Here is a 12,129-nt window from a genome sequence, read left to right as displayed (position 1 = left end):
AATGGAAGAAAAAATTGCTAGGATCAAAAGACAACAGCAGAGAGCCTAGGTCCTTACTCCTGACTAGACAGAAAAAAAACTCAATGCCTATAGCAGGAAGGGGGTTATATACCAGCTGAGGAGGGCCCATGGTATGCAAACTTATAGTAGAAATTATATAGTATAGAATGGTCATTATACCCGGCAGTTACCAGATTCAATTTGCTAGTTGTTATGGGCAACCCCCTTTACATTTTGCACGTATTCTTAAAATTATGCACATACAAAATCAAGGCATGGAGCAACAGAAAATAAAATTGGTTTACGACAGCAAGTCAGCAAATAAGTAATTATAGAGCGCGCTCCCACTAGAAAGCATTAGCGTACATTGCATTTTTACAAAGAATTAAAGTGGTTCTAAAGACAGAAGGTTTTTTATCTTAATGTATTCTATGCATTAAGATAAAAAACCTTCAGTTTGCAGCTCCCCCCTCATACTTACCTGAGGCCCATCTCGATCCAATGATGTTGCAGGAGAGCTTAGGCTGTCGGGGCCATTGGCTCCTGCTGCTGTCAAAGTCAGTGAGCCAATGTGGAGAGAGAGAGGAGGCGGAGCCGTGCCTCTATGTCTGAATGGACACACGAATCAGCGGCTCGGCTGCCCCCATAGCAAGCTGCTTGCTGTGGGGGCACTCGGCAGAAGGGAGGAGCCAGGAGTGCCAGTGAGAGATCCAAGAATAGGAGGAGGATCTGGGCTGTTGTGTGCAAAACCACTACACAGGGCAGGCAAGTATGAAATGTTTGTTATTTAAAAAAACAAAAAAACAAGGCTTTAATATCACTTTAACTTGATTGGTTAACTGCAATTGCGCACCCTAATGCAACGTGTAGCACTTTTTTCCAAAGCACTGCAACACAAGCATAAGTGGAAATACAGTCTACTGAAAACAATGCATTTCCAATGTTGATGATGGTGCAATAAAACGCATCTGGAGGAAAGGAGTCCTGTGAAAAGAGGTTTATCAAGGACATCTGTGCCAAACAACTTACCTGGCATTGCATGATATATACTAGGCCAGAACTGACCACTGTCTCTCTTTATCCAAACACGTACTGTCCTAAAAAAAATAACATTGGTGAGATACAAGGATACAGGTAGTGAGAGGTACAATTACAGCTACACAGGGATGTGTCATAGAGCAGGACAGTTAGTAATTCCATTAGTTGTCACTTGAGCCCCATCAGCCATTTTGTGCACTTGAGCAAGGTGGCATTCTACTAATCCACTATGTAAAAACAAAATTCCTCAAAAGTGGAACTTTAAAGGACCATGAACACTCAAAAAAAGGAAAATTATATGTAAAACAGTACAAATTACAAAAAGTAAATAACATCATACAACATGAATAAAACTGAAACACATGATATAAAAAAACAGTCCAAAAATGGATAAATGGAAGCGGTCCAAACCAAGGAGACAGGTGAAATCCAACGCGTTTCAACATGTGAGATAAGGGTCTTCTTCAGGGAAAAGGAATGGGCTGGGAACTTCCAGGTGACTACAAACAATCTACAATGTTAATATAGACATAATTACACAGAATTAAAAAATATCCTATATTTAATGGACTAATCAGCTAAATCATTGTAAGTGGACATAAAGCAGATACGGAAGGGCTCCACTTGGACATGATTTATTCCCATCCTGCTCTGGCTTGCCTGACACCTCCTCAAGTGTTTGTTTTCTTCTTCTATGTTGAGCTTATGATCTCCATTGTTTAAAACACTTAAATATTGGTATCAATACTGACTCATGTGTTATGTCTTTCTGCTTTATGTTCACTTACAATGATTTAGCCGATTAGTCCAATAAATATAGCAAATATAGCAAATTTTTTAATTTTATGTGTAATTATGTCTATATTAACATTGTAGATTGTTTTTATTCACCTGGAAGTTCCCAGCCCATTCCTTTTCCCTGAAGAAGACCCTTAAACCTCACATTGGATTTCACCTGTCTCCTTGACAGTTGGTTTGGGCCTCTTCCATGTATCCATTTTTGGACTGTTTTTGTATATCATGTGTTTCAGTTTTATTCATGTTGTATGATACTATTTACTTTTTGTAATAAATTTGTACTGTTTTACATATAATTTTCATTTTTTTGAGTGTTAATGGGCCTTTAAAGTCCCATTTTTGAGGAATTTTGTTTTTACAAATTGTATTGGGGATGTGAACCTGAACCTCTTTTTCTTCCAATCAGTTAGTTAAATACCCTTTGTCCATTTCTACTAATCCACTAGGACAGGGGTAAGCAACCTCCGTAATCCAGCTGCAGTGAAACTACAAATCTCATCCTTCCTCTGTGAGTCATGCCTGTGGCTGTCAATCTTCCAATGCCTCCTGAGACTTGTAGCGAAACAGCTGGAGTGCCAAGGTTGCCTATCTCTGCACTAGGGAATAAGGACCTTTGGGGATGGGACTCAAAGTGATACAGTGAGAGTGGAAAATGGCACAAATTATTTCAGTGTATTCATGGGGCAATCTTATGGTGAACAAGTCACTCTGGAGAATGGCACAAAGAAAAGAAAAAAACATTCTAGGTTGGAAATAATGGATCTTTCCCAGTTTTCTTCCCTAGCAATAATAAATTTCCCCATCTCTGTACTCCTACTACTCCTGACCCCTGCACTGCCTACCACATCCCCCAACTGCTGTGCTGCATACCCCTGCACTGCATACTGTATTTGGAACTGAAGGAATTATCTGCAGCAGGAGCCAGGGAATTGCACCTGCAATCCACTGATTGTAGCAGTAATGCTTTGTAGGCTCAAATGCTAAAATAAAAAGATATAGATATATATATATATATATATATATATATATATATATATATATATATATATATATATATTCAGCATGCCATACATGGTTCGAATGCTCTATGGCCGGCCTAAGTGAAATTAAAACAGGCACACTTGTGCTAGTTCATATAAAACTGACAAATCTTGCAACCGCTTACACAGTACTGTCTCTGCCACCAAAGAAGCTTACAAACTATAATCCCTACCAGGGAGACACTCCTGGATTGAAGCTGGTGGACTGATTATACAGAAGAATATACTCTACTTAGGCAAGCCATAGATAGATCAAAACTTGTCCAGTTCAGCGGGGACAGTTCTAATGATTCTGTTCAAGAGGAAGTAAACCCTGATGGGTTTTACTTCCTCTTTTGCTCGCTGCAAAGCCTGCAAATGAAAAGCATAATGGGCTAGTATGCATCGCATACTAGCCCATTATGTGCCACTTACCTGCAAAAGAATCCAGCGATGTCCCCTGTGTAGGCAGCGTCCATCTTCTGGCCCCTCTTCCTTCTGGGCCGCGGACTCCGGCTTAGTGATTCGTCGGAGTCGCGTGATGTCACTCTCGCGCATGCACACGGGAGCCGCGATTAACGGCACAGGCTAGGGAAGAAACAGCACTTAGCTTCGTTTCTTCCCCGCGCAGTCGCCGTTGGAATTTTCAGCGGACTACAAGTGAAATAACTAATAAAACGCCATACGTTTAGGAGATATTCTAGAGACGTTCAAGGCTTAACTATAGGTAGAAGTCCAAAAAGTGGGTTTACAACCACTTTAAGCCGACTGGCCAATCAAAAAAAAACAAAAAAAAAAAAAAAAACCACACACACAAAATGCTACGTCCCTGGCAGCCTCAATATTTTGGAGACACTTCCTCAGAACAGGTGTGCAACAAGAGAAGCCAGAACTCCTGATCTTCAGGCTTGTACTGAAGCAAATGGATCAGAATAGGCCTGTGATAACAAACCAAAACTATTTTTTATAATATTATATATATATATATATATATATATATATATATATATATATATATATACACATATACATATACATACATACACACACACACACATACACACACACATTCAGCTCATGGCTAACAAACCGGAGAGAAATTATTCAGAACATTGCTCGGAATTCCAACATCTGGTATGTACCACGTTTCCCCGAAAATAAGACCTAGCGTTATTTTCCAGGCAGGCTGTAATATAAGCCCTACCCCTAAAATAAGCCCTAGTTTAAAATGCTTGTAAAATCCTACAATCCACTATTACAGTAGCATATAATGTACAATGTGTGCGTTTCTGTAATATAATTGCGGGGGAAGATAGCTCCGGCGGGTCACAGAAGTGCAGAGCAGTGCTATAACGAAGCTATTTGGCACAATTACAGAAAAACACACATTGTACATTATATACTACTGTAATAGTGGATTGTAGGATTTTACAAGCATTTTAACGCTGTTCACACTGGGAATTCCTGTCCAGCAGGGAGAGAGAAGACAGCACATTACATGGTAAGACCTACCCCGAAAATAAGCCCTACTGTGTCTTTTGGTGCCAAAATGAATATAAGAGCCGGGCTTATTTTCAGGGAAACACGGTAACAAATCACCTATGAGTATGAGGATTTGGGAAGTACTACCTGACTTTCTGATCATTTGCTGGTAACACAATGTATAGGACATCTCGCTAATCAATAGACAAAACAGGTACACTCAGTGGAAAAACTTTGTAATCTGCAATGCTAAACAGCGGGCTACTCATAATGGTTTTTGAGCGGGTGACTATTACCCATTTGTATATACCCTATATTACCAAAAGTATTGGGACGCCTGCCTTTACACACACATGAACTTTAACCACTAAAGGATCCAGCCTATTTCTGACACTTGTTGTTTACAAGTTAAAATCATTTTTTTGCTAGATAATTACTTAGAACCCCCAAAAATTATTTTATTATTTTTTTGTTTTTTAAACACCCTAGAGAATAAAATGGAGATCGTTGCAATACTTTATATCACACCATATAGCGGTCTTACAAAGTATTTTTGGAAAAAAAAAACTTTTTTGAATAAAAAAATAAGAAAACAGTAAAGTTAGCCCAATTGTTTTCAATGATGTGAAAGATAATGTTACACCGAGTAAATTGATACCCAACAACATGTAATGCTTCAAAATTGCGCCCGCTTGTGGAATGGTGACAAACTTTGACACTTAAAAATCTCCATAAGTGACATTTTTAAAAATGTCTTCACTCTTCAGGTTACCAGTTTTGAGTCAGAGGAAGTCTTGGGCTAGAACTATTGCTCTTGCTTTAATGATTGTGGCGATACCTCACATGTTTTGGTTGAACACCGTTTGTATATGTGGGCGTGACTTGCGTATGCATTCGCTTCTGCGTGTGAGCTCAGAGGGACGGGATGCTTTTTAAAAAGAAAAAAAAAAAAAAAAAATCTTATTTTACTTTTGTTTTTTTTACACTGTCCCTTTAAAAAAGAAAAAATGGATCACTTTTATTCCTATTACAAGGAATGTAAACATTTCCTGTAATAGAGAAAAAAAGCAGGGACTCTTTAATGTGAGATCTAGGGTCAAAAACACCTCACATTTACACTAAGGCTCGATTCACATCTATGCATGTTGCTTTTGAGCATTTCTGCAGTGCTTTTTGTGGTGCTTGCCGCGTTTTGCTTTTTTTTTTTTTTTTTTTACAGTATTTACACTGTATACAGTTTAAAAAAAAAAAAAAAAAAAAAAAAAAAAAAACACAAAACGCGGCAAAAACGCGGTACTTGCGTTTTGGATGCGGGTCCATTGAATTCTATTACATGCAAAACGCTGCATTTTGCATGAAAAAAGTCCCCGACCCTTTCCAAAAACGCAGAGGCACAAAAATGCATTGATGTGAACATGTTCCATAGGAACCCATGTTAAAAAATTCCCAGGCATTTCTGCAAAATGCATCAAAAAACCCATTAGTGTGAATAGAGCCTTAAAGCGATAAAAAAAAGTTGGGTTTTTTTTTCAATTTAAAAAAAAAAAACAATTGTCCCTTTAAAAGGCCAGAGGGCAGAAGTGATGTTTGATGTTGCTCCGGTCCTCCAAGGGCATAGAGTCAAGTTGCTGCGGCCAACAAATCTGCCGCAATTGCGTGATTCTCTCATGTCAACATGAACCAAAATCTCTGAGGAATGTTTCCAACACCTTGTTGAAATCCATATCCCAAAAAGAAATGGATTATTCCTTATTTCGGGACAGAGGGCAGAGCCATGCAAATCATCCCATTGGTGTATAGTACAAGTTTAGCCCAACATAATAGAGCCATGGATTCCAAACTGCATACAGCTGTGCTGTTTCAGGCTTTTTGGCCATCATCAGTGCAATGTATGAAAACCATGGCTTCTATGGAGTGGAACCTAAGGAGACAGTATACAATAAAGGTTATGGTGTGAAGGGACTGAACGCTCTATATCCCTAGTATTGTAAAAGAAAACATAACACACAGTGGGGATGCCTTTGTGTGACATCCGCATATTCTAGATGGAACCGCAGAAGTAAATAAAAAAGATCTGTCATAGATCAGAGAACATCGGGCGTTTAGCAAACAGGGAATGCCATCATGTCACCGGAAAACAACAGAATGTTCCACATAGTGAGGACAAATCCAGTTCTAACATTACATACGATTCCATAAAAGAATCATAAAACAAAAGACTTGTCTGCAACAAGACTGATTTCAGTTTAACCACTTCAAGGCCAGGCCTTTTTCTGACACTTTTTGCTTACAAGATAAAATTTGTATTTTTTGCTAGAAAATTACGAAGAACCTCCAAACCCTAGAGAATAAAATGGTGGTCGTTGCAATATTTTATGTCACACTATTTGCGCAGTGGCCTTTCAAATTTTGGGGGGAAAAAATACACTTTCATTAACTAAAAACAAAAAAACAGTAAAGTTACCCAAATTCTTTTGTATAATGTGAAAGATGTTACACCGAGTAAATAGATACCTAACATGTCATGCTTTAAAATTGTGCACACAACTATTTTTCTCCTCTCTTTCTCTCCGATTTCTATTTATTCTTAACCTCTCTTTCTAAGTCTCCTTCGATCTTCTATTGATGCAATCTATTTTACAAGTTTGCCTTCCCTTTACGGGGGATTATTTTGGTTCCCTATCACCCCGCATGTTAAAATTTACTGCACTTTATTATAGATAATAACTTTGACAGCTACTAGTACAAGTTTTGCTACTCATTCCTCTTGTGTCCGAGGTTGCAGAAGGTTCCCAACGGGGCACCCTGGACCAGGGTACATACTACCTACGAATCTACTGTCACACATGTCTGGGTTCCATATATATTAAGTCATCTTTGTTCGATCACGTGATTGCACTATTCTGACTTTTGTATTCTTATATTTTGATATACCAGGAGACCTGATGTCAGGTTACTGGCACTGTTTATACCTTTCTTTTGTCATTTTGTCTTATATATTTGTTGAAAAAAATTAATAAAATCTAATTGAACCATAAAATTGCGCACACACGTGGAATGGCAACAAACTACAGTACTTAAAAATCTCCACGGGCGACGCTTTAAAAGTTACCAGTTTAGAGTTACAGAGGAGGTCTAGTGCTAGAATTATTGCTCTCACTCTAACAATCGCGGTGATACCTCACATGTGCGGTTTGAATATTGTTTACATTTGCGGCCGCGACTTACGTATGCATTCATTTCTGCTCGCGAGCACGGAGGGATAGATCGCTTTCATTTTTTTTTTTTTTTTTTACACTGTTCCTTTACATTTTTTTTCACTTTTATTGCTGTCACAAGAAATGTAAACATCCCTGCCCAGGCCAAAAGGTGCAAAGGAGGGATTTGGGGTCTTATAGACCCCAGATCCCTCAAAAAAAAAAAAAAATACCGGACACGTGACTTACGGTCACAAGGGATGTTTACATTCCTCGTGATAGCAATAGTCACGTGTCTGGTATTTTTTGTGGTAGAGTCTGGGGTTTACAAGACCCCAAATCCCTCCTTTGCATCTTTGGCCTCAGCAAGAAGGGGATGAAAGTGCCCATTAGGCAAGTAATTAAAATGTTGAACAGAAAGGTTTAGATTCAAAGCTGCTATTGACTAGGTAACAGATATAAGCACATTGGGATGGTTTGAGTAGAAAAGTCTTCTATTTATGAAGAGTGAAGTTAGCCTTTAATTTATGCAGATTCTTAACTTACCGGAGACAGGGTGTGTAGCAGACAGCGTTTTTTGTTTTTTTTGTAATGCTGGGAACTGACGTTTTACTTTTTTTTCCCAAAGCTAAAGCCAGGCTTTAAAAACTAAAATTTTTACTTCTATTTGCTTTATTAAGGCCAAAAGCATGATGTGGTGACCCATAACAACCAATCACTATTAAAGACTGAATGACTAAATAAAAAGTTCAAGTCCAGCCAAAACTTTTTGATATACAAATGAGGCACAAAGGCCAATGTCCCCCATTTGTATATCATTGTCTTTTCGAGGGTTTCCCGTAACAGCCTCTGGTTGAGGACCCATGTCCCTCATTTGTATATCATTGTCTTTTCGAGGGTTTCCCATAACAGCCTCTGGTTGAGGACCCATGCCCTCATTTGTATTCATCACTCTTTCAAGAGGGTCTAGCACAGCCTCAGGTCAAGGGCCCAGGAACGTCATTTGTACATCATCATTACAAGGGTGTCTAGCCCAGCCTCAAGTCAAGGGCCGATGTGCCTCATTTGTACATCAATTCAAGGGTGTCCAGCATGGTCTTAGCACAAAGACGCATGTCAAGGGTGTCTAGCACAGTGCCAACAAAAGGTGCACCTCTGATTTGTATATAATCATTTCCAGGGTCAAAAGAGAAGAAATTGGTAATGGACTGCCACCAGGACCAAGACACAGACAGGGTAAGAGGTGATGTGTTCCACAATGACATTGCGCTTCCTCAAAACCTTCATATCCAGGGTGTCTGGCAGTCTTCCTTTCATTTACAGCCTCAGCACCAGGGCCCATCTGCTTCATGAGTAACGGGCCTCCTCTTTGTCTATTTTAGTGTTACGCTTTGATTCTATTTGACATAAGATCACCTTTTTCAGCCTTCTTTATTTGCCCCTAGGCATTAGATGGTTGTCCTCTGGTTCTGTCAATTTTAGCAAGATCAGGCTTTGGCTGTGATGCCAATGGGCACAATGCAGAGATAGCAGTCACCTCCAGGTTATTGTTCTCAGAAGGAAATGACAGTTGGCCAGGTTGCTCATTACTGTTGGGAGCACTTTGTCAGCTGCATCTGTAGCTACATAGACAGGTTTTTTGAATTTGTGTTTAACAATAATGAATATTCAGTCATTCCTAACTACTATCAAATATTTCCGACCACTTTAACAGAACCTGGACGGCTTGTTTCATCTTCTTCTCCCAGCAGCCTTCATCGTTTGACTGAATTACCAGTTCAATCCCAGCATTTTCTAAATAACACAAGAAACGGTTAATTGTACAATTGGCCCAAAATCTGGGTCACTCTTGCCTCCAAGACATAACCTGGCTGGCAACTGCTGTAATCTGTGTCAGCTAATCATTCTTCTCTAAGACGGCAGATCCCACAGGAAGTGTAGTATGGGAACGACAGAACTGAAGAATAACATTTCTGGGCTTTAAGTCTGGATGTTCTGAAACTGTCAGCCCCACGGAGGATCATGGGATTTTTCTTGCTTCTCTATGGATCAGGATGATTCTTAATCCAGGATATTTCCTATCTACCTCTTTTGCAGCCACGTTTACAGGAAACTAAAAACAACAAACCAAAAAAAACACCCACATATATAAAAAAAGACGGCAAACGGTTTTATTAGTAGCCTAGGACTTTGTAAGTGCAGAAAAAAAAAAAAAAAAAAATTAAGGTCCAACTCTAAGGTCCCTTTCACAAATGCAGACTGTTCAGGTCCGCCTGTCAGTTTTTTAGCCGGACCTGAACAGACGCTCCATACAGTTCTATGGAGCGACAGATGTCAGCAGTGACATGTCCGCAGGCGGATGGAAACCCTATATTTTTCATCCATCTGGTGGATCAGATCCGATGAAAATGGACAGGCGGATCCGTTTTCATCCGATCCCTCATAGCGGAAAGCAGAGATCTGTCAGGTCAGTCTCTGCACAGTGAGCAGAGACGGACCTGTCATCCACCGGCTCAACGGAGCGATGTCCACTGAGCAAACGGAGTCCGTCAAAAACAGACATTATGTGTGAAAGGGGCCTATGTTTGCTGAGCAACCCCTGATCCTTTACAAAAATCTTTACATTTACCTTTTTTCCAGATGTCTTCAATGAGGTCATGACGTCACTCACAAGCCCTCATTATTCTCCAGAGGTGGAAGAATCCTCAACACTGCAGCAAGTGACGCCGCGTTCACCTGTCAGTCCAAGAGGAATGGTGCAGCTTTGCTTAATTGTTAAGTGTTTATAAATCACTTTTTACCTTAACGCATTCCATGCATCAAGGTAAAAAAATGTCCCACTACCTTTCCTTCGTGCGCCCCCCCAAAGCAAGGTCCATAAAGACATGGATGAGCGACTTTGAGGTGGAGGTACTTGACTGGCCTGCATAGAGTCCTAACCTGAACCCAATAGAACAGCTTTGGGATTAATTAGAGCGGAAATTGCGAGCCAGGCCTTCTCCTCCAACATCAGTGCCCGGTCAAACATTCCTATAGACACACTCCTAAACCTTGTGGACAGCCTTCCCAGAAGAGTTGAAGCGGTTATGGCTGCAAAGGATGGGCCAACTCAATATTGAATCTATTGAAATCTTGCTGCTACCCAAAAAATAGTCCTTAAAAGGTAAACAAGATGAGATAAAGAGACTCATGTGCTCAGATGGCCCCAGTACTCAGGCATTCAAACGTCCAATCAAAGAGAAAAAAAAATCTGGCACCACGATGTCTCAAAATTAAAACATATACGATTTTATTAGATCCATCCAATAGAAGGAACCAATACCTGTAATTGACGCATTTCAGCCACTTACATAGGCCGAATTGCGTTAATTACAGATGTTGAAACCTATATGCTTTATTTTTGAGACATCGTGGTGCTGAATTAATTTATTATTTCTCTTTGATTGAACTCAGTAGTAAACCCTACGGACTAAGACTGGGATGTCATTAAACTTCATGTGTGTGTAAAAGCAGAGATAGATAGATAGATAGATAGATAGATAGATAGATAGATACATAAATATTGGGACATCGACACAATTCTAATCTTTTTGGCTCTATACATCACCACAATGGATTTGAAATGAAACGAACAAGACGTGCTTTAACTGCAGACTTTCAGCTTTAATTTCCATTAAAATCAGGTGAACGGTGTAGGAATTACAACAGTTTGTATATGTGCCTCCCACTTTTTAAGGGACCAAAAGTAATGGGACAGATTAACAATCATCCATCAAACTTTCACTTTTTAATACTTAGTTGCCAATCCTTTGCAGTCAATTACATCCTGAAATCTGGAAGGCATAGACATCACCAGACCCTGGGTTTCATCCCTGGTGATGCTCTGCCAGGCCTCTACTGCAACTGTCTTCAGTTCCTGCTTGTTCTTGGGGCATTTTCCATTCAGCAAAGTGAAATGCATTCTCAATCAGATTCAGGTCAGGTGATTGACTTGGCCATTGCATAACATTCCACTTCTTTCCCTTAAAAAACTCTTTGGTTGCTTTTGCGGTATGCTTCAGGTTCGTTTCATTTCAAATCCATTGTGGTGGTCTATAGAGCCAAAAAGATTAGAATTGTGTCGATGTCCAATATTTATGGACCTGACTAATATATATATATATATATATATATATACACATACATATATACATACATATATATACACATATACACACACACATACACATACACATACACAGCGGGTAAAATAAGTATTGAACACGTCACCATTTTTCTAAGTAAATATATTTCTAAAAGGTGCTACTGACATGAAATCTTCACCACATGTCGGTAACAACCCATGCAATTCTTTCATACAAAAGTTCAAAAAGTAAAAATATGTGTGATAAAATGGAATGACACAGGGAAAAAAGTACTGAACACATGAAAAAGGGAGGTGCAAAAAGGCATGGAAAGCCAAGACACCAGCTGAAATCTATTAGTAATTAGAAAGCAATCCTGCCCCTTGTCAGTGCAAATCATCTTCAGCTGGTTCAGTCTCAACTGATGGCCTATAAAAAGGTGTCTCATTACCAAGGTGTCACACAAGAAAC

At 39.4% G+C, this 12,129-nt stretch overlaps 1 protein-coding gene across 2 annotated transcripts in view; it reads right to left on the bottom strand.

Moving 5' to 3' along the window:
• WDFY2 (WD repeat and FYVE domain containing 2) overlaps positions 1 to 12,129 on the bottom strand; it is a 161,889-nt gene that overhangs the window by 126,560 nt on the left and 23,200 nt on the right. Inside the window, exon 2 of one of the 2 annotated variants that reach the window (XM_073613242.1) lies at positions 1,030 to 1,097. In XM_073613242.1, the coding sequence (XP_073469343.1) occupies positions 1,030 to 1,097 (68 nt within the window). The remainder of the gene's footprint in view (positions 1 to 1,029; positions 1,098 to 12,129) is intronic. The other variant, XM_073613243.1, reaches the window with a different exon arrangement.

The sequence above is a fragment of the Aquarana catesbeiana genome, linkage group LG02, assembly GCF_042186555.1.
Source record: "Aquarana catesbeiana isolate 2022-GZ linkage group LG02, ASM4218655v1, whole genome shotgun sequence".
Lineage (NCBI taxonomy): Eukaryota > Metazoa > Chordata > Amphibia > Anura > Ranidae > Aquarana > Aquarana catesbeiana.
This window is presented reverse-complemented; position numbering and strand designations above follow the sequence as displayed.